The 23207-nt window shown below is 35.4% G+C and overlaps 1 protein-coding gene across 11 annotated transcripts in view; it reads right to left on the bottom strand.

Moving 5' to 3' along the window:
• kcnt1b (potassium sodium-activated channel subfamily T member 1b) overlaps nt 1-23207 on the bottom strand; it is a 98100-nt gene that overhangs the window by 13540 nt on the left and 61353 nt on the right. For 8 of the 11 annotated variants that reach the window (XM_016527894.1, XM_016527885.1, XM_016527888.1 and 5 more), the window contains 21 exons: nt 22177-22236; nt 21269-21343; nt 20744-20827; nt 19897-19991; nt 18278-18458; nt 16824-16988; nt 16584-16720; nt 13568-13631; nt 12603-12711; nt 10149-10257; nt 9616-9765; nt 7576-7811; nt 7193-7213; nt 6137-6350; nt 4847-4952; nt 4076-4248; nt 3533-3604; nt 3307-3441; nt 3049-3160; nt 2261-2362; nt 939-1022 (listed from right to left, as the gene is read on the bottom strand). In XM_016527894.1, the coding sequence (XP_016383380.1) occupies nt 939-1022; nt 2261-2362; nt 3049-3160; nt 3307-3441; nt 3533-3604; nt 4076-4248; nt 4847-4952; nt 6137-6350; nt 7193-7213; nt 7576-7811; nt 9616-9765; nt 10149-10257; nt 12603-12711; nt 13568-13631; nt 16584-16720; nt 16824-16988; nt 18278-18458; nt 19897-19991; nt 20744-20827; nt 21269-21343; nt 22177-22236 (2484 nt within the window). The remainder of the gene's footprint in view (nt 1-938; nt 1023-2260; nt 2363-3048; nt 3161-3306; nt 3442-3532; nt 3605-4075; nt 4249-4846; nt 4953-6136; nt 6351-7192; nt 7214-7575; nt 7812-9615; nt 9766-10148; nt 10258-12602; nt 12712-13567; nt 13632-16583; nt 16721-16823; nt 16989-18277; nt 18459-19896; nt 19992-20743; nt 20828-21268; nt 21344-22176; nt 22237-23207) is intronic. The other 3 variants (XM_016527886.1, XM_016527895.1, XM_016527892.1) reach the window with 1 other exon arrangement.

Raw genomic sequence — 23207 nt, 5'->3', positions numbered from 1 at the left:
GGTCTTACGGGTTTCGAACAACATGAGGGTGAGTAATTAGCAGCCTAATTTTCATTTTTGGGTGAACTAACCCTTTAAGCATTGTTGTTTAAAAACAAGTGATTTAAGCCATTGAAACGAAATTACAGCACTATATGCACGAGCTGTCTGTTTCTGAGCGTGATTTCTGCAATTGGGTCGGATTGAGGTCAGGTAATATTCACACCTTAAACGATCTGTGCCAGAGTTCGTTTGGAAGCAGACCGAGACCACCTCTTCAGCTGGGTCTCGGTGCGGTTGTTTGGTCCGCACCCGAGTGCAATTGCTGTATTCACACCTGCCAAAAAGATCCGCACCAAGAGGGGAAACGAACTGGAGTTCGATTCAATCGAACCAAACATGACAGGTGTGAATACACCCTAAATGAAAATGAAAACGATCAATCGGACCAATCACCGCAGATTAGCGTCACGCAAAGGAGGGGTTCGGAAAAATTAATCGTTGAGCGAATCGTTTGGGAGTCGTTGAGCAAGCAAAATAAATGCATATTATAAGACAATGAAAGTGTTTTTTGACCTTGCATGCATGTCAACCTGTTGTTGGGGACTCCCAAAACCAAAATATGAACCTTTCATAACCCATAATAGGGGCACTTTAAATATTAATAATTTTGAATAAAGAAAATTAAGCGGTGAAAAATCATATCACCCATATCACCCATCATATCACATACAACTAAGCCTTTAAAACGTGATGATATGTTTACACCATCTGCCTCATTTCAACACTACTGACAGCAGCAACAGATTTGTGGGTGGACAAGGTCAAATAACCAGCTTTATGCATTTTAACTGAAACAATGGCTTGCATAATGTATGCAAAACAATGGCATGCAATGATGCCAGACGTACTGGCTGCTGAGGGTGTGTGGGTGTGTTTTTGTTTGTGATTACACTTACAGCACAGAGGTAGCCAGAGCCCGGGGTGGTGTCTAGACCGAGCAGGAGTCTTGCAATGAGAATCATATAGTCCTTCACAAAAGACTAGAGGATAAACAGAAACTACATAAACACAGAAACGGTCCCCAGAAAGCACACAGATGATCTCCAGACCTCACATAATCAATAAAGACTCCACAGAGACTCAGTGCCTGAGGGGAGCAAAGCAGGACCACAGTCTACTGCAATTGCCACTCAAGGTACTCTGTTTCTATCTACTGCACAGAAAGGTGAAAATCTGCCTTTAGTTTTGAGCATCAAATGTGTGGAGAAACAAAACATGCACTACACACACACACACACACACACACACACACACAAATACATTTATTTTATTTTAATGTGGGAGGGACAATGACACATCAAGCTGAACCTGAGTTTATCTTTAACATTGGCTGAATTTATCTTAATGTTTTTGATTGACAAATACTGTAATTTTTTAATAATTAGCAGCCCTCCTTTTGAAGACCCCTAGCTTAATATAAAAAAAAACAAATCAAATATTCCATATACATACTGTACATACACTACTGTTCACAAGTTTGGGGTTGATAAGACTTTTTTTTTTTACTTCAGAAACATTTATTATTATCATAGTTAAAAACAATTGTGCTGCTTAATGTTGTTCAAACTGATACATTTTTTCAGGATTCTTTGATGAAAAGAAAATTTGTAACTCTTTAAGCGATTTCTTGCTCTCATCAAGGCTGTATTTATTTGATCGAAATACTGTAAAAACAGTAATTTTGTGATATAATATTACAATTTAAGATAACCGTTTTCTCTATTTTCACATAAAATATAATATATATATATATATATATATATAAAACATTTTATTTATTCCTGTGATGGTAAAGCTGAATGTTCAGCAGCCATTACTCCAGTCTTCAGTGTCACATGATCCTTCAGAAATCATACTAATATGCTGATTTTGTGCTCAAGAAATGTATTTATTATTATCAATGCTAAAAACTGTTATTCTGCAAACTGTAAAATTTGATGAATTATTAGATGAATAGTTCAAAAGAACAGCATTTATTTTAAATAGAAATCGTTTGTAACATACATGTTATTGTCACTTTTGATCCATTTAATTTGTCCTTGCTGAATAAAAGCATTCAATTCTTTAAAAATAAAAACTTACTAACCCCCAAATGTTTTGAACCGTAGTGTACTGTATATAATATATATTCATAGATATCAGAGAGCCACAAGGTGGCACCAAATTTTTCATATCTTGGTAGAGGATTAGCAGAAATTGCATCTGATCTATTACCCACCTGGTAAAGAAGAGTATCCAGCATACTAATACTGAACACTCTGCCTGCAGCGAATGGAAGGCGGAACATGAATGCCAGATTAGAGCCCTTATCTCTCTCTATCTGGAGGAAAGGGAAAAAGATCACAACAAAAGATTGAAGGCTCTTTCCACCGCTGATGATTTAGAGATTTTGAGACCATCTGGCAATTTCCTATCCAGCATTATCCCAGTTTCGGTATTTTCAGGCATTTACAGCCATTTGAAGCATGCAATCATCACAAATACACCATACTTAAGAATCACTCAGAAAGATTCCTAATGCATCATGTCATAATAAATTTGTAGCATTTAAGCAAAGTTATTTCATATCATAGAAAAGTCTGAAATGTAGTATGCTAATGTTATGCCTGGTTAGAGTAGTTAAATTGTTTACTTGCAAGGAAGAATAATTATAAACTATTATTGGAGTCCAAAAGTCTGAAACTCAAAATCTAATTTAAACCTGGAAATTAAAAAAATAAATAAAAATAAAACAAAGAAATTAACAACAAATAATTTAGATTATTTATTATTATTTCTGCCCTATTTCTAGATCATGTGATATAAGGTTTTACACAAACTAATGGAGTCCATGGGGCTTGAATCATTCTCAAATTCATTAGAATTTTTGATTCAACTTTACACACTGTTATGATCAATATAATTTACAATGACTGAAATAATAAGTTCTAAAAATTCAAAACATCTCAGACTTTTGGACCTACTGTAGATGTTTAGTGAAATGGTGTGGTTGTTAAGATATGACACCTTTTCAAGTTTGGAGAGAGCCAAGGAGTAGCAGTCTTTGGCACGAAACTGCATGAATCTCATATTAGAAGGATGGGTTAGTTCAGTGATTATGCTGAGACTAGGAAACAACCTAGTAGAGGACACAACAACAAAGACGAAAATGAAGTTTTGCAGGAAAAACTCAGCCAACAAAGTAATTAGTACCCAGCTAATGTAGAGAAAAACATCAGCTTGAAGACAAATACAACCAATTTGCTGTTAGAGGATACAACGTACCTGAACATGGTCTGCACGTTAACTATGGTTTTAGCATCTGCCATGTAGTCTTCCTCTGCACTCATCGTGCTCTCCTTATCCACCACCACCAGGTTATCAGCGTAGATGATGCCACACTGCAGCAGGTTATCTAAACTATGACAGAAACCAGCACAAATGGACCATTCAGACCAGACTAAAACCCATTTTGGGTTGTGTTTGTGCAGTGAAATGTTTAAAAACCTACTTGTCAATGGTACCAGCCATGTAGTACACCATAGGGAAACAGCAGATGGCTTCAAGAAAATGATTATCAGGCCTGGAAATGGAGGGGAAGAGCAGTTTGAAAATGCTAATCCACTCACAGCTGCAGTTTTAAAGTTCTTAAAGGTTTGGCACTGGCAAACAACCTTATAAAAATGTATTCTCAGGGTAAAAGCTTGTGCAAAATGCAGATGTTGACACATCTCAGAGTTGCCATGGAAACTCTGAGGAAGATTCTACAATGTGACTGTACACTATTTTGCATTAGTGAAAGGAAGAATATGTGGCGCATAATGAACAACACTTTTGAAAGCGTTTAGCATTAGAGAGCAATATAATACATAAGGATTTCCATCTAATACATGACAGAGTGTGAACTGAGATTTGTTTTTTATGCAAATATGCCTGGAAGTATTTTTAAGTGGTAAAGTCGGGTTAAGCAATGCTTTCGACTGGCTTTCGAAGTCTAAAGTCATCACTATGAACAGTAACATGGGCTGAAAAACTGATGAGGCAGCTCGCTCACGGATTATCCAGCAGCAGTACAATGGGATTCAGCTCCTTCCGAGGTCGGTAATAGGCACGCAGCGGCACTATGAAGTTGTACAGGCCATTTCCCGCTGTCTCAGCAGAAACGATAATCAACTTGTTTTTGAAACCATATGCCTTGGCATCTTCAAAGCTATTGTGCCGACAACCCTGCAATCAAAAACAAGTAAAATGTTTAGTGGACTGAAATAAATGATACAGATATCAGCTCTAAATGTATGCCACACACACACACACACACACACAAATGTTCTTAAATGCATCATAGAATGTTGCAATAAATACATAATGCATGGAATACATACAGTATTTTGTAAAATGAAATGAAACAAATTGCCACAAAATGAAAAACCTCAGGAAATATGAATTGAAATACACGCTATAAAAAAATTAAATACAGTGGACAACATCATTATATCATTAAATTGAAAACATCATACATTCAGTAAATATAAGCATAATGAAAAGTGAGTTCAAATAAATATGGTGTGTGAAATGTATTTATGTAAAATGAAAAGTGACCTGAAAAATGACATGATACCCATTTCTTTGTACTTTTATGTATTCATTGCTAAAATGCATGACAAATTAATTAATTCAGACTGTTAAATCCCTCCACATAAATATACTAGCATTACATAAGTCAGTAAAAACTTCACAATTTATCTTTCATCAAACTATGCCACAGCAATGGATTAAGCTGAATCGCTTTCAGTATTTAAGGGTGAATTAAGAGTTATACACTCACCTTGTCAAGTCGTAGGCAACAAAACGGCGCCTTTTGTTGCAAAAGGTGACAAAGAGTTGGGGAGCTTCCAATGTAAGGGGAGTTTGGAGGATAGCCTTTAATACACCTTGAAAAAGCAGAAGGATATAAAATGTAACAAGTATGAGTATTAATTAGCACATGATACAGCTCATGAACCCTTGACTGACATCAATCAGTCTACAAAGGCTTTATTTTTGAAAGCATTGCATGTAAATGATCAGTAGATGGCACTGTGAGAGCACTGAAGGATCAGCAGCTCAGTACAGCAGAGCAGGGATATTCACCAATTCACTCTGCTCACCAGAGAAAGCATTAGAAAATACAGGAGTCCTGCGGCGAGAACGACTCAGTGCTGTTCTGTAAGAGATTTAGTCTTTATCAATAGTGTGTGTGTGTGTGTGTGTGTGAGAGAGAGAGAGACAGAGAGAGAGAATCAGTCCACGTTTCCTCCGGCGCTGACTGACATAAGCAAACGCTGTAATTATTCTGCAGCATGACCGCTGAAAGGCTGATAGCAACTAATACATTTAAGGTTCATCTGATCTTCCTGAAAGCTATAAAATGTAATTCAACAATCACACTAGTGAGAGTGCACAGTTAAGAAATAACTAGAAATTTTTTTCAGCAAGGATGCATTAAATTGATATCAGTAGAAGTGTCAGTAAAGACATTTATAACTTGATAAAATTTCTATTTGACTTAAATGCTGTTCTTTGTAATTTTCTTTTTATCAAAGAATCCTGAAAAAATGTATACGTTTCCACAACATTAAGAAGCACAATTCTTTTTAACACTGACAATAATAATTGTTTCTTAAGCAGCAAATCAGAATGATTTCTGAAGGATCATGTGACACTGAAGACTGGAGTAATGACTGCTGAAAAGTCAGCTTTGCCATCACAGGAATAAATACATTCAAATTGAAAACAGTCATTTTAAATTGTAATAATATTTCTTTTTTTTCCTTGGTGAGGAGAAGAGACCTTTAACTAAAAAAAAAAAATCTTAGCGACCCCAAACTTTTTAACAGTAGTGTAAGTGTACAGGATTTTCCTGGTGCTGTACTTGAATATTTCATTTATCATTTTATTGTCTCCCAGTTAAAAATGGGTTGCTTAGGAAAGTAGTAGCACAGCTATCCACATGAGACTTGATTTAAGGCTCATGTCTTTCACATTTGCTGGCTCTTTAAAACGTCAAAGACAAACTATTCTATCACGCTTTCCCTGAGAAATCACATCGATTTTGTACTTTTAAAATGGTATTTACTCTAAGGCTGGTGCTCCTTCCTCATCCGATTGGTTGGTCTCATCTTCTGAGGGGTCACTGAGAAGATCACAAGGCAGGATTGCAGAGGAATCAGCGATCTCCAGCACAGGGGCAATGCTGGGTCTACGACTCCCAGCTCCGTTCTCTGTGGGCAGGGTCAGTTTACTGCTGTCAGCCGGGGGATCTGGGTTCTGCAGGTCAATGGCCACAGTTCCTGTAATGCAAAACAAATGAGCCATGAGAGCTGAGGTTTTCCTCTTTGGGCAAGCTTTGGGAAAGTGTGATGTGAGGAAATTGATGTGTCCACCGATAAAACGATCTAAAATCTGAAATGTCAATTGCTTTTGTGCTATTTTCAGTGCAATGAAAGCGGCCAAAGAAATACTGAGTTATGAACATCAATTTTTGATGACTCAGAATTTAGGTCAATTCCAGTTCGTTTCCATCAGCACAATGAATAAAATGAAAAATCTTGCGTAAATTACTAGGAAAATTAGCCTACGTACACAGTAGATGCTATAAATATTTAATTACAGCACAATATTTCTTAAACGCACTGAAGTTGACCTCAACCCTGATTTATTGCTTTTTATGAATGAAGACTGATTTGCACATTTCAAATCAGTGCTTTGCAACCGAAATCTTTAAGCACCGTGAGGTTTAATTTAAAAATGCTGAAGGGAAGAACATTTTCTTAAGGGAAATTCTGCTGTTATCCAGAAAATTGTTCCTTTGCAAAATGTTAAGAGCAGTTGTGAAAACAAATCAGTGAAGAAACATAATGAACTAGTTCCTTATATATAAATAATTACAGTAGAGAGTAGGCCAGGGATATTTTACACATGCAAAAGCAGTTTCCAAGCCCAATCGAGGAAAAAAAAACTTCATTTTGTAGGTAAAAAGCTTGCAGGACAAAAGCCTTGAGCTTTTGAGTTCCACAAAATAACAGGAATGAACGGGAGAGAGAGGTTTCTGTAAATGTTAACATTTACACAGACATCCACTAATGATGTCTTATGATTTAACTGTGTCTCGAAACCACATGCTCAGACTTACCATATGAAGTAGACTGATCAACTTCAACAAAGGAAAAACAATGAAAGAAAGTATATTTTATCATGAGCATGACTTAAAACTTCTTTATTTTGATAAATTCACCCTGACAATGTTGTTTCTGAATGTTACTCTCATACCACTAACTGGCATATGGAAACCAACCCTCGGGCTGCACTGATGTAAACAAATTAAAACTTGTGCTTCATTTGTTTAGGCTGTGTTATGTAACAATAACAACACCACTGATGTTTAAATCAGTCATTATTTTCGGATTTCCGCTTGGTGCAGCTTTCAAGAAACTCATTAGGCTGATGATTAAAAGTTTGAAGATTTCTGTTAGCTGCATCACTTCATCAGGTAGACACTACTATCTGTTCCCTCACCCATGCTTGCGATGATGTTCTGCACCGGGAGACGAGATGGGGCGTCATACACGCCGGTGGCCGACAGCCCTTTGCTGTGCTTCTCCTCCTGTTTGAAGATGAAGGCAGAGTTCTCCTCTTTAGTGATGTTGATGTAGTAGCAGGTGTCTGTGGCAGACATGATGTGGCGAGGGCCGGGGTTCAGAAGTATGCTCTTATTGTCTTCTCTCTTTGTGCCGATTAGGCAGACGCCATACCTAAGGAACAGATGATTTTGGTGTTTAAGAGAGAAAGGAATTGCAGTAGGGGACAGACAATAGTTTGTTCCATTGTTCAGTGCAAGTGCACGCAGACTGAATCCTGCTCTCTTGCGAATTACGAACAAAATGCAGATGTATGTACGATGGTACTTGGTACTTGACAAGAAGATGTGTACTTAATAGATTACACTAACATTAGGCTGCGTTTAGCATTACGCTGGAATTGGTTCACTCTCAGGCAATGAAACTAAGTAAGTAAATAATTAAATTAGCACGATAATACTGTGTATCGGCGATCTCACAGGCTGACGATAGGACGATATGACTATGGAGCATATAGCCCAACACTAGATTGCAGTGCTAACTGATCTTTATTTGGGAGGATCTACACCCTGATGCTACTTTGAGGATCTTGAATACATTATATTTTATTGTTATTCTGTAGAGTACAAGTACAGAGCCAGTGAATGCATATAGTAATATATCACGTGAATTAAAACATGATGCAAATGAATTACACATGGCAATAAAGTGCAATTGACCATTATAATGCAAATGAGATTAAGCCATAACAGGCTGAGCAAAGTGACCAATAGAGTGTGAATTACCTGATATATACACTACTGTTTAAAAGTATGGGGGTCTATAAATTTCTTTTTTTTAAGACATAAAGGGCCAGATTTACTAAACGGCAAATTAGCGTTAAAGCGCAATTCTATAAAAGTGCCGATGGGATTGGAAAATTCTGCGGTTGATTTACTGACAAGGAGCACATTAAAGAACACAGACGCAGCATCAACATTTCCATAATGACCAGCGCAATCTACCAAGAGCAGCGCAAATTACCCCCTGCTTTAAGACATGCTTTTTTGGGGCGTTAAATAATGGCACAAATACCAGTGAACTGACCAGCGCAAATCTTAGTAAATCGCGTTGCGTGATTCATTTAAATCTCCTCCCATAAATTTACAGATCAAAAGGGAAACTCCTACAAATGCATATTCAATAAGGTGAGTCGCAAAAATAACTGTCCACATCTTTTCAAAACTAATTTCCCACTGCGTGTCTTTAGTAAATCCTGACCGTTTTTTTAACACCAAATGAGGGTTTGCGCTGGCGCAAGCTGATAGTAAATCTGCCCCAAATAGTTCTATTAAGCAAGGATTTATTAAATTAATCAAAAGCGACAGTAAAGACTTTTACATTGTAACAAAAGATTTCTATTTCCACTAAATGCTGTTCTTTTAAACTTTCTATTCATCAAAGAATTCTGGGGAAAAAAGTATCAGTTTCCACAAAAACATTAAACAAAACAACTGTTTTCAACATTGATAATAAGAAATGTTTCCTGAGCAATATGATTTCACAAGAATGATCAAGTCACACTGAAGACTGAAGTAATGGCTGCTGAAAATTCAGCTTTGCATCACAGGAATAAATTACATTTCAAAATACATTAAAATAGAAAATATTTTACAATATTACAGTTTTTACTATATTTTTTATATAAATGCAGCCTTGGTCAGCATAAGAGACTTAAAAAAACATTTTAAAAAATCTTACCCACCCCAAACTTTTGAACAGTAGTGTATATAGGGAATGTGTAAAATGAAAACAGCAGTGTGCAGAGTGGCAACAGTATTACAGTAATAAAAAAAAAAATCAAGAAAATGTACAAAATACCAGCATGCTCAGTCAGCTGACACCTGGGGATTTTTTTTAAGGAGGGTTTCTAAATAAATCACTTCACATGCATCCCAATAGTAAATTGTGCAGCTCAAAGTGTTCCACAATCACTCACTTTTTATGTGCATGGAAGGAGGCATAAGTAAAACTCTTCCCGTCATATTCGCCAAAGAACTTGCTGTCCATCAGACGAATGTGGTAAACTTCATTCCCAGAGCAACGGCCATATGTCCTCTGCCACTGTTCTGGAGACATCTGTCCCTCCCTGAAACCCCAAGCAGACAGGTCAAACACAAGCACAAAGATCACACTCCAAACCTTGTTTCAGCAAATGTGATATCACTGTTATTGTGGGAATATTTGAGAGTTTTCTTTATACAAAAAAATCTCAGCAAATTCAGGTGAATGCATGGTCAGTCTTCCTCTGGGAAATAATCACAGGAAGTTTAATGGCATTGATCGGCTCTCCTCACAAATCTGCCCTGAGTAATTATTTGTGACACTATTAATTGTTAGGGATCACAGAATTGGAAAGGTTACGTGAGGTGTCATTATTCATTATTAAATCCTTCAATAAAATAAACAGCATTTGAGAAAACACTTCTCTTTGATCAGTGTCAGGGAAAAAAGGAAGACATCAGTACTCACTGTCCACGAGACGTGTGCACCAGGAGTGTGACCAGTGTCGAAGTGGCTGGGCACACACAGTTGAGGGCCAGCATGGCATACTTGAACTCCTCCTCACACACCACATGATCTAACAAACAAAACATACCGACACCTCATTTGTGTGAGAATTTATAATGTAATGTAATGTAATATAATCATGCACTGCTTGTTATGACTTTGGCCAAATATTCATTGCATACTTATCAAATCACCCTGGATCACAACAGTAAATGAACAAATATTAAATATTGATGTTCCCTTAAAAAGGAATGAATTTCAATGAAACAGCTCTCAAATGATAAAGCACCAGGCACAGATGGACTCCCTGCTGAATTCTATAAACACTTCTACGACACCGGTCATTCTTGTGAAATTTGGAGACACTATGAAACTAAAAACACCTCAGTTTCACCACACAAGTGAACTGCCCTAATCTCAGTACTTAAAAAACTAACATAAATCCAACTTTACCACTCCAGATCACTAATCAACATAACGTCAACTTCATCAGAACAGCTTTAACACCCAGAGTTGATTCGGTCATCTTGTTCATTCAGATCAAATTGGTTTCATTACAAGACACTTTTTAAATTAAGGCTGGAATACACTACATAACTTTTAAAAACTGAACAGATCTTAAAATACTGGGCATCATACATTTACCGACTTGGTCATCATACACTGACTGAGGAGGATCACACACTACCAGACTTTAAAGTCAAAAATCACGCAGAGTTTGCATCTTTTGCTTGGAGACACGTGACAAATGAAAACAACGTATGTTCTAAAATCGACTCAAAATATCAAACATGTCTGATATCCTCCAACTGGATGGAATCAGAGTCTGAAGCTAAAAAATTAGAGTCTGTGACCATCATACACTACGTGATTTTCTATGAAATCAGTCAACTCAAATCCACATTTAGTGACAAAATATATGCTTATGTTTTGTGTTGTGTTTTTGTCATTTTTAGTATATTTTATATATATATATATATATATATATATATACAGTATGTCTACGTAGCTTTTATTAATTTTTTCATTTAATTTTACATTTAGTAATTTTACAAGAAGTTAAAATTATTTAAAATGAAAAAAAGGTTGCCTTGGGAATTAGCTGAAATACAAAGTTTTTATTTCAGTTAATGCTTACAATATTTTATTTCAAGTAATGTAAATTTTTAGTTCATTTTAGTTAACCTTGATATATTTACAGTATGTGTATGTGTAAACCCTTTCACTTTAAATGCAATGATATAATACTGCTTTTACAGAACCCAACAAGATAATTTGATAGCATATTCAACATTTAACAAATAATAGTTGAAAGATCTTAATATCACAACCATTTTTCACAATAAAACCACACAATCACACTGTACTGTTAAGTACTGTTGTACTGTCAAGGCTACTGCTATATTGCCATGGATGACTCTTATCTGAACATGTGGATCAAGAATATAATTCTGTGCTACACACAAAAACGAGAAACTAAACAAGAATCTTGCATTAAAAGTTTTAATATGCCAGGTTATGCAAATCTTCCCACATCGTGACGTAGACATGTGGGGGCGTGTTAGAACAAACCGTTTTAGGTAGGTGTGGCTGACTCTGAACTTTTATAAAGAATATCTCTTTGGATTTGAGACTTTAGTCTTTGCAACTTTACAGATCTTCTTTATGCACCAAGAGCTTGTAACACTCCAAAGAGAAAGGAAAAATTTAAATCGCATCATATGACCCCTTTAAAGCTGTTTATTTTAAATCTCTTTTCTTCATTATTTACCTTTCTCAAAGTGTTTGAATTACGACATGCTTTTAGAGCACTGCACACGCAAAGGGGCATATTAATCCCTCTTAATACTTCACTTCATCTGCTAAATGAACACATGTAAATGCAAATGCAGTGACCCAAGAGGTGGAGGCCATGCTAGACATACAAAACGGCTGCTCATAACCATGAAACATTTCAAAGAGGATGTATAACTTGGGAGACTGAGGGTGTAGAATCCAGATGGATCTATATTTATTATTCATACAACTACAGAAAACACACACACACACACAACAACAACAACCATCTATAGTACATACAATAAGCTATAAGCTGCTAACATATTGCCCTTACAATAAGACCATGTCTAATTGTCAGGAAAGATTTCACATTTCACACTTTTAATGTTGTATTTTATGTTTATATATCAAAAGGCATTTAAAATGTTAGATTTTTTGTTGACTTGCTGTTGTATTAAAAGTAATGGACTATATAAATTACATAAATTTTGGTCAAAAGACCAAAAATTATGACTATGTAAATAAACACTACCTCATGCTTGTTAAAATTTGAATATGATTTATGAAGGACAGATGCATATTTACTGATTGCATATAAAATGAGTCAACCTGAAGAAGAAGGGAAAAAAAACTAACCTGCAAATTTGACATGGAATTTGTTCTCAGGTTTGAGAATCTGGACATATAGAGGACAGTTTGGAGCAAAGTCCTTTACAGCCCACGCTCGCAGAATGGTTTGATGATCCTGTAAGATCAGACATCATTCTTACAATATGATATGCACACTTCATTTTGCCATTAAATACAGTTTTAGTGAGAAAATCACTCACTGTATTTGTGTTACAACAACAAAAAACTGATAGTCATTCTGAAATACATGCAATAAGTGTCAATAATAACTTTTAGAGCTGCAACTAACAACTACTTTGACAATCAGATTATCTGTTGATTATTTATTTGATTAACTGGTTAAACAAAACCATTTGAAATGGTTAGGCCTACAATATAAAATGATAAAACACAGTCATCATAGTTTAAAAGATGAAAACAAAATAATCATAATAATAAAAGTATGAATAATATTACAATATACGTTTCAAATTTCCCACTAGCTTTAAGCTACTGTTCATTTAAAAATATAATTACTTGCATTCCATACTATAGTTTCTATTATGGTTAATAAAGTAAATTTGATGTGTAACAGTAAAAATTGTTTTGATTAAAATAATTAGGTTTCTTGTTTTTGCTGCACTCCATTTGATTTATTTAAAAAAGTTCCTGTGCTTGGGAAAACGTGTGTTGTATATTCATCCGCTGCAGCTCACATTTTAAAAAAGGTGTGCTTTTTGAATAGAAATTAGGTTTATTTTTATTAATTTGAAGTGGCTTCACTGATAAAAATTCTCTATACACAGCTCAAAGACCCGACTAATCGATAATGAGATAGGATTTACGATTATTTTCCTTCTCAGTTATTTGTTGTTTGTAGTATTTTCCTTCAGGGAACGAGGGTTACCATACGTAACCGAGACGTTATTAGTTGTTTTTGCAGCCCTAATAACTTTTACTTTTGGCAAGGAACTATATGAGGCTATATTTACAGCTGCGGTGCGGTCCACTTCATTTCTGCTGCTGAGGATGAAGCACGCCTCTGCATCGTCCATCCTGCAGGACACAGAACATCATTACACAGCAGTGTCACTCAGATGTAAAGTGAATTCCTCCTGAAGGCCTGCACATGTGTGTATGCATTAATGTGCTGATAGGTAATTATTGCCATGCTTTTCACAGTCAGTACTGAGGGTCAATTTCACGGTATACTAGCCTCACGTCCAGCAACTATAGATTTAAGATGTTTCTTCTCATTGAAAAGGCTGCCATTAATATTCAGATGGTTTTCATTCACACTCTTAATGCTTTCTGGATATGTTCCAGGTTCCTGTTAAACTCTGTCAACAGCATCTGTGACATGCTGTCAATTACCACAGTAAATAATTTTGACTCTTCCCTCAGTTTGTAAAAACAAACAAAAATTGAGTGTAATGCTTTTACAATGGAAGCCTTTGGTGTACAACACTACAATAGGATAAATGTCACAAAATACACACTGCATCTTCAAAAAAAAAAAAAAAACAGCCACATAACACTGGTAAACCCAGCAACACAAACACTATCTATTCTTTCTGTGACTGTAAACAGACATGACCACTTACATTTGCAAATCCACATTATGGAATAACTGTCTCTAAATCAAACAGTCTCTAAATCTCTAAAGTCATTAAAAATGCAAAAGCACACATTCACGTAGAGTGCAAATATAACAGCTTATTTGTGCATTAAATTACAAATAAAAAATGACCTGCGTTGTACAGTATTGTGAGTGTACTAAAATATGTATTTGTGCAGTTTTATGTGTGAACTGCAGCATTTGTGAGAACATACTGAGAGAGATACTGCTAAAAATGTCAATAATTTCTCTGGAGATGCAGGGAAATTATATAATGACCTTTTTTTACCAGCTGATGTAGTTACAGCGTCTAGCAGCAGGGGCAAACTGAATCATACTAACCAGCTAAACAACAACTTCTTGGTGACAAGTGACCTGTGCTGAAATGGCACAATTCATAACAGAAGTGCTTAAAAAATATGAGCTGCAGTGCACAATTCTGCATTTAAACCCTGAAAAATGCCTGGTCGCATAGATTTCCAACGGCACTGAATTACTGCAAATAACAAATCAACATCATATCACAGATGCTTTCGATAGAGCCTGTTTTAAACCCAAAACATTCTTTAAATCTAAAAGTGTGAGATATAACCACTGGCAAAAAGTAAGGTAACATTATTTTCTCAGTATTAACTAGTTGCTTTTTAGCATGCATATTACTAGCATATTGGCTGCCTATAAACTACATATTAATGCCTTATTCTGTAAAACCATATTTCAGATCCCTTAATCCTACCCCATACCTAAACTTAACAACTACCTTACTAACTATTAATAAGCAGCAAATTAAGAGTTTGTTCAGGGAAAACTCTTAACAGTGAATATGTGTTCCCTATTCTAAAGTGTTACCAAAAGTAAAGTGCTCACAACATGCATAATTCATCCAGTAATACGCAGCAGCAATGAACACATCTTAATAATTAGAAAATGACTTTTTTCCACATAGAGACTTTTAACACCATAAAGTCATTTAAATTCCAGCCTTCCCATTACAATACACAGATTACACGTCTGGCCAGGAAACCAACTGAGTTTTATGAGAAATCCATGCACTAGAATATGAAGTGGGCATATTGAGACACATTCGCTGCATTTATAATCAAGGAATATAGTAGGATTCTAAGTGCAGTTACATTGCAGGAAGAAGCAGATATATTATCCTTAAATTTCAGGGCTGCTTTAATAAGGAACAGATGGGCTTGAGACTGGTGTCAGGTTTGGCTCTGGCAGTGGAGCTTGCAGGTTGACTCTTCAAATGTCCTCTCAGACTAATTTAGTTCTTTTTTTTTGGGAGCCTGTCCAAAGCTTCCATTTGGAAATAGTTCATCAGTAAGCATATGCAAGTTTAAATTATAGAAATGCCACATTCATGTACTTGTACATCACTGTGAAAAAGTGAGTTATGACTGAAGTTTACTAACAGCTCTTTCACTCTCAGAATCTAAAAAGCAAGAAACACACGTTGTCTTTCACAGAGAATAATGAGATTATGCTAATTTAATTAGCTAAACTGCTTAGCCTGCCATTAAGCCAAACCTTAACAGTGAAGCATTGCTGTGCACTTTATAGTGAGCCATAAATCGTCCAACACATTTGCTGCTTTAAGTACCATTCTTGCAAGTTGTACTATTGATGTCTACACTTCATAGACATTGAAGTCACCTTACTCAATATAAAAACAGTTCAGTTATAAAGAACTGCACTCCATATCTTATGTCCTTAAATGTTTTTTGGTGAATGTACTGTAACTCTTAATACACTGTTGAATGCACAAGAGCTCGCTGACAGGCTACATGGAAAATGGAAATCTCCACATGACAATATTAATCTCATTCCGAGGTCAATTCTCAAATGTTCTCAGTAATCTAGAGATAGTATAAATGTATTTAAAAAGGACTTGATGAAATCACTTGCAGTAACAGATAAGTTTGCTGATCCATTGGACTGATGTCTGTATCAGTCGAATGGCTCTCTCATAGACTCAAACATGGAGTCATTCAGTGAAAATCTAACTGTAGGTCCATTTTTGAAGTTGAATTCAGTGGCAGGCAAGTGAGATAAGGCATAACCAAAAGAAAAAAGAAACCTTTAACTAGTGGTTTACATATAAGTAAAATCCAGTTTTTTTTTTAGTGTGAAAGAGGAAATTGTTTGACATCCATTATCTCAATAATAACAATAATAGTGCAACTTCATATTCAAGGATACAAATAATGTTTTGCATTTAAATCCACTTGGTTTAAAAATCTGTGTTGGCATGTCAATGGACATGACTATAAAGGTCTATCCAAAATTGTAGTTGTTTCATTTTCCTACTTTAATCATGTTCAGAATGCATCTACATATAATAAAGGGACCTTTTAGACAAAAAACTAATTTTGAAAACTTACTTGGCTCTCATCAGGTCTTGATCCTTCAATGCAGAGCCTTGGAGGTAGATGACCCGTTGAGACCACAATGGGATCTGCAGTATACGCCGCACCTGGATGTCCATCTCAGAGGGACAGAGTATCACCACATAATAATCCTACAAGACATTAGAGAATTAATGATACTACCATCACATACTGAGCTAGATTCTAATACAGATTACTGGAAAACACGGAGCAAAAATAAACACTTGTATGTACCTGTAGTCTCGGATGGGCATAGAACTCGTTGAGGAAATCCATGAGCAGGTCTATTTTGAGTGAAGTGACGCAGAGAACCACATGTTTCTCTGTCTGAGCACGATGTCTGCTGTAGTTTCCACCTGACTTCTGCCTCTCCATCCAAAGATACGCCAACTCTTCAAACTGGTGTCGAAATGAGAGACAGAAAGTAAGTACTGTGTAAATGGAGTATATTATTAACCATTCCACTTATTTCTGCTTTAATCATCTAAAAAATTAAATGCAAAAAGTGCTCAGTGAGGCTGGCTCTCCCTTCATTAAGCTGTGTAAATTTAATCATGGCAGGGCATTAAAGGAATAGTTCACACAAAAATGAAAATTTGCTGAATAGTATCTCACCCTCAGACCATTTAAGATGTAGGTGAGTTTGTTTCTCCATCAGATTTTGAGAAATTTAGCATCACACTACTTGCTCACCAGTGGATCCTCTGCAGTGAATGGGTGCCGTCAGAATGAGAGCCCAAACATCAATAAAAGCATCAAAATAATCCACGCGACACCAGTCCAGCAATTAACATCTTGTGAAGTGAAAAGTTGCATGGTTTTAAGAAACAAGTCCATCATTAAGATGTTTTAAATTTGAACGGTCTTTTCTGACTTTTTTCACTTGTAAATTGTACTTGATCTGTGCATATTTCTCTCCTGATTCAAGTAAGATGACTTTCACTAGAGAAAACAATACTATGGATAAAGGACTTGTATTTTGGACAGAAGCAATGGTTTAAGGTTTAAAACATCTTAATGGATTTCTTTATTACAAACATGCAGCATTTCACTTTACAAGATGTTAAAGGGGTCATATCATGCTGCTAAAAAGAACATTATTTTGTGTATTTGGTGTAATGCAATGTGTTTATGCGGTTTAAGGTTTAAAAAAACACATTATTTTCCACATAATGTACATTATTGTTTCTCCTCTATGCCCCGCCTTTCTGAAACGTGTCGATTTTTACAAAGTTCATCGGTCTGAAAAGCGAGTTGTGCTCTGATTGGCCAGCTATTCAGATGGGGGTGTGTTAAAACGAGGCGTTTTAGGAGGGCGTGGACAAGTCTTAACTTTTATAAAGAATATCTCTTTGGATTTGAGACTTTAGTCTTTGCAACTTTACAGATCTTCTTTATGCACCAAGAGCTTGTAACACTCCAAAGAGAAAGGAAAAATTTAAATCGCATCATATGACCCCTTTAATTGATTGTTTTTATCAGCTGTTTGGACTCTCATTCTGACGGCACCTATTCATTGCAGAAAATCCAATGGTAAGAAAGAGATGTAATGGTAATTTTTCCAAATCTGTTCCAATGAAGAAACAAATTAATCTACATCTTGGATGGCCTGAAGGTGAGTATATTTTTGGGTGAACTATTCGTTTAATACTGAAGGCTAGTGATTGTGCTGCTTGTGGTCGTATCACCTGTAATGGCAGCACCACCAGAGCCACACAGATCATGATGACCACGAGTAGCTGAGAGGGCCAGATTCTGGGTGTGACGTCTCCATAACCAACAGTCGAGAAGGTGACGATGCAGAAATATAAAGCGTCGAAAAGAGTGAGATTCTTCCCTGCCCGCTCGAGGTGCTGAATCCCACAAGCCCTATGGAGTATTAGAAAATAATTTTAAAAATAGAGATTATATCTAATAAATTTAGCATCATAGTTTCATTAGGAAGACATTTCAAGGCTCTTTCCATGAATAGGGTTCAATAGAGCTGCTCAGTCATGATGGCAATTTGTAGGCTTGTCCAGAAGGCCATTTCACCATGGGCTCCCTCAGGAATTTCAAATGGGTTTTTAAAATAGCGGTTTTCGATTTGGAGTAAAATAAGGTCTGAAATAAAGACTTTCACATTTTGCTCTACAACATATTACATGTCATGTCTAAAATGGCAATTTTAAAACCACTGTGTGGTTTACATTATAACATCAATTTCAATTATAATGTAAATACATAAGGACTGTAACAGTTGTGTGATTTATTACATTCTGTGGTAGTTGTAGTCCATAATAACTTTATTCAGACCCAAGACCCAATATATTGATACAAGTGTATCAGATATATATGCAAATATATGCTAATACAAAATAAAATATAAGGGCTAATAATTACTGTAGTTTGACCACCTGAGAATAATCAAATTAAACTACCTTCTGCTACTGACACTTCAACTTTGTTGAAAAACAACAAAATTTTACTTTATGATTTAAGATTTTCAGTTGTTTCATTTAAATAATTAATGCTTCCAAATATAGCGCAACAGTTCTGTTCTGAAACTCAGAATACCATTTACAAACTTTTTTTTTAGCATTAAAGTATTTATTGTTCAAGACGGACATAAAATGCAGCAAAAAATAGTAATATACAGTGAATTTTTATTACATTCTAAAATTACTGTTTTCTATTTGAAAATATTTAAAAATGTAATTTATTCTTGTGATGACGGCTAAATTTTTTCTTCATGTGCTATGTGACCTACACTGTTTAATAAAAGGCATTAAGTTCACAGTCTTATACCTTTGTCTTTTTTCTCAGATTTTCAAATACTTTTTTGCTTTGAAACAAAGTTTGTAATAAGATTCATGTCAGAGCTGGGTGGTTCAGTTTATGGCTTACAGCTCCTTACTAAGGATTTATTTTTCAATCCCGACAGAGAAAATGAATGGGCAAATACTTCCAGAACCCAGACTGCTGAAAAAAGTGAGCTGTGACTGCTGTACTCTATTAACAACTCAGCAGATTTTGTTTCAGAATTTCTAATAAAACAGTAGCATCTTGTTTTGACACTGCAGGGGTAAAAAATATTTTTGGATGATTTGCATTAATGATCAGGGCTGCGTTTCCCAAAAGCATCGTAAGCTTAAGTACATCGTAGACCCATTGAAACCAATGGAGCTACGATCAACTTAGGCTTACGATGCTTTTGGGAAACGCAGCCCTGGACAGTTAATACATCTGAGTGTCACTGTTTCAGATTTGCGGCATTAGATCCAGGCCTGTACAAGGCTGAAGTGCCAAAGAGATCAAAGAGCTTTACCCAGTAAAGACCAGACAGAGCAGTGTACAGATCAGAATGAGGACCTGGTTGAACATGGCAGAGTGTGTGCGCTGAATGGCACGATGGAGATCATTCTAGAAAGGAACAGAGATAGGTGAAAGCGATCTCATCCCTCAGAGAATAAACCAAGACAAGTACAAGTACAAGAATAAAACATATATTGCAGGCAACGTGAGATAACTGTAAACGCCCTGTTCTGAAAGAAAGACTGCCCATTTAAGTGCCTGCTTTAAAGAGAACGTAATAACCTTCATTATCTTTCATTCATTGCACAATGAAGGTCTAGAGCTCCTCAAATAACTAATTCTTCTATTCCGCTGAATGTAATAGAGCAAAATATAGTAAGACAAATGTGAATAACTGTACTGCTCAATTATATATGAGATACACATGTATGTTAACTAAAATGTCATGCCCATGAGATCATGCCTTAAATGGTTGCCTTTTCGTAATATTCACCTCACTAGGAAGGAAAATATATTTTAAGAAAACTTTGGGGTAAAATAGAGAAATATTTCTTCCATGTCACATTTTGGTTATGGTTAGTATTTCTCTTCTACCAATATCTTTGCTTAAAGCATTTGTAAAAGGACATTCCCCCTGCCAGGTTCTCTCTGGCCATTTGACCCGTTCATCTGGCAGGGAAGGGAACGCTGGCACCCTCTCAAATGTTTGCTCATTGATGATGCATTATCATTTGTCAAGTGCATAAAGCTTCCCAACAAAGCAATATTATCAAACACCACCCATGTTATTCTGCTAAAACACCCAACGTGATTTCCCATAGGCATGTGAAATGCACTGCAGAGCTGCAAAAACTACTTACAATCATGTTCTCCAGCGCTGATTTGGCAAGCCAACAGTTAAGAAACACGGGAACAAATATGTTCCTCAGCGGAGGCCAAAAGATCTAGAAAAGAAAACACTCATAGAATGAAGGATGACTGTATCAGACATATTTCAGTCTAGAAAGAATAAAAACAGTAAAAACATATAAGAAAGTAAAAACATTCAAAACATTTATAACAGAAAAGCATAACTGTGTTGTGTTCCACTCCATAGCTTTTACATCTGTAATGGCATTAGCAGAAAGGAATTAAACATCCTATAATTTGCTCCCACTGAATGCAGGTCAAAAAATGGTTATTTGTTACTTGGCTAATTGTTGCATTTCAGTAATAATCATTCACTATCACAATTAGCTTTCAAATGTCAATGGCTACTCATATAATTACCATCAATCACAACAATACTATCCCAACAGTACTCAACAATTACTATCAACAATGACTGTTTGACGGCAGCAACTGGATACGTGCTTCTGTGTCCACCAGATATCTTCATAACTTACTGTAATTATGAATGGCACTGTATTGATCATCTCAATGATGAAGGAGATTTGGAAAATCTGCTCCCAAATGTTCCCCTAGAAATGAAATAAATGTTATACTGCAGAAAAAGCACATTTAATGCAAATGTATTGCACAAAAATAAATATATAAATAAACAAAAACATCCTAATTCATATAATGTAAAAATCTAAAATAATCTGTCCTAAATAGTGACATTGGAATTACTGCATCCAATTTACAGTGTGAAAATAGCATGTAGTTTGTACTATTTTGTATGGAAGCCCGTTTCCACAACAGAATAGCAAACTAAAAAAGGTATTTGCGACTTTTAATCTTATAATTTTGAGATAAACTGATAAACCAATTCGGAGAAGGAAAGTCAGAGTTGAGAGATAAATGTCACAATGACCTTTTCCATGGCTGAAACAAAAAACTGAATTACAAGATGTAAACTTCAGAATTCTGAGAAAAAAAGTCAGAAAATATGAGATGTAAACTCAGAATTCTGAGAAAATGTCGGAAAATTATAGAATTCTGAAAAAAAGTCAAAGTTGCAATGACCTTCTCTGTTTATTTTGTGGTGGAAACACAATTGGAAGGAAGTGTGTAAAAAAGTACACTACAAATCTTTTCATAGTGTAAGTGCACAAATTGGGATGCACCCTTTAATTACAACAAAGATTAAGCTCCCAGCAGCAGAAAATTCAGCTTTATTCTTGTTAAATCAATAAAGAAACAAGTTGGAGAATTTTTTTCTGTCAAAAGTGAAGAGCACTTCCCATTATTGGGGAACTAAAGACGTAAAGTGGCCCTTAAGCGACCCAAGAGAAGCTGAAATAGTCAGATTTAATTTAGATCAGTGGTTAGAAAGCTCACAAGGGCAGAATAACAATGACAATAATCTTACCTTGTAGCTGAGATACACCAGGAGCATTGCTTGCAAGAAGCTAATTAAGGCCACTGTCACCTGTGGTGCAGGAAACATTATAATTTTGATTACCCAGGTGAAAAAGAAATATATTTAAATTGTGCTTTTTCAGACATACTTACTATATTTAAATTATACTATACTAAGTGCATATTAGATGTATTATTTTGAAACAACTTTAAGTATATTAAGTGTATTTCAAGATATGTTTAAGTTTGATTTTAATCTATTTGTAATATATTTAATATATTGAAATTGTGTTAAAATGGAACCACTTTAAGTATATTTAGTGCAATTTAAGTGTATTTCTTAAAATACATTTAAAATGTCCTTTTAATACTTCATGAACTACAGTTAGAGTATATTTGAAGCATCGTTTTAATGTACTTCAAGTACATTTCAATTGTATTTCAGCTCATTGGAAATGCATTAGCATTACACTACTAGTATATTATAAAGCTGCTTTTTTCAGTATATACACACACGTACACACTTTGATATCTAGAAAACTTTAATGTATTATATATTGTTGTGTACATTACAAATAACAATTACAAGCATATATACTTTGGTGAAAAACAAAACAAAACATACTATTAAATGTATTAAAAATGCACTTGAAATACAAGTATGTTTATAGTATATTTGTATTACTACAAACATACTCAAGTACATTTTAATACATTATAAAAAAACATAAATAAAAAAAGACTGAAATGCTATGGCAGAGCTATCTTTTCCATTTGTAGAACATTTCAGTTATACCGGCCTTACTAAAAAGTACAGAATTTTACATCAATGAATAAATAAAAATTACAATGCAATTTTCTGAAGAAAAAAAATACATAAAAAAGACTGCACACACACAAGCTATTCACTTATGCACTTTGTTTTTCAAAGACTGAAGATGATAAAGTTCAAGCAACAGAATAGGGAGGGATGGAGGGGGTTTTGGAGGTGGACAAGGAGATGGCGTAGGGATGGTGAGAGGCAAAAGTGCGGGGATGATG

The sequence above is a fragment of the Sinocyclocheilus rhinocerous genome, unplaced genomic scaffold (genome assembly GCF_001515625.1).
Source record: "Sinocyclocheilus rhinocerous isolate Xijiao unplaced genomic scaffold, SAMN03320098_v1.1 scaffold62, whole genome shotgun sequence".
Lineage (NCBI taxonomy): Eukaryota > Metazoa > Chordata > Actinopteri > Cypriniformes > Cyprinidae > Sinocyclocheilus > Sinocyclocheilus rhinocerous.
Note: the sequence above shows the minus strand (reverse complement) of the source record. Positions and strands in the feature narration are given on the sequence as shown.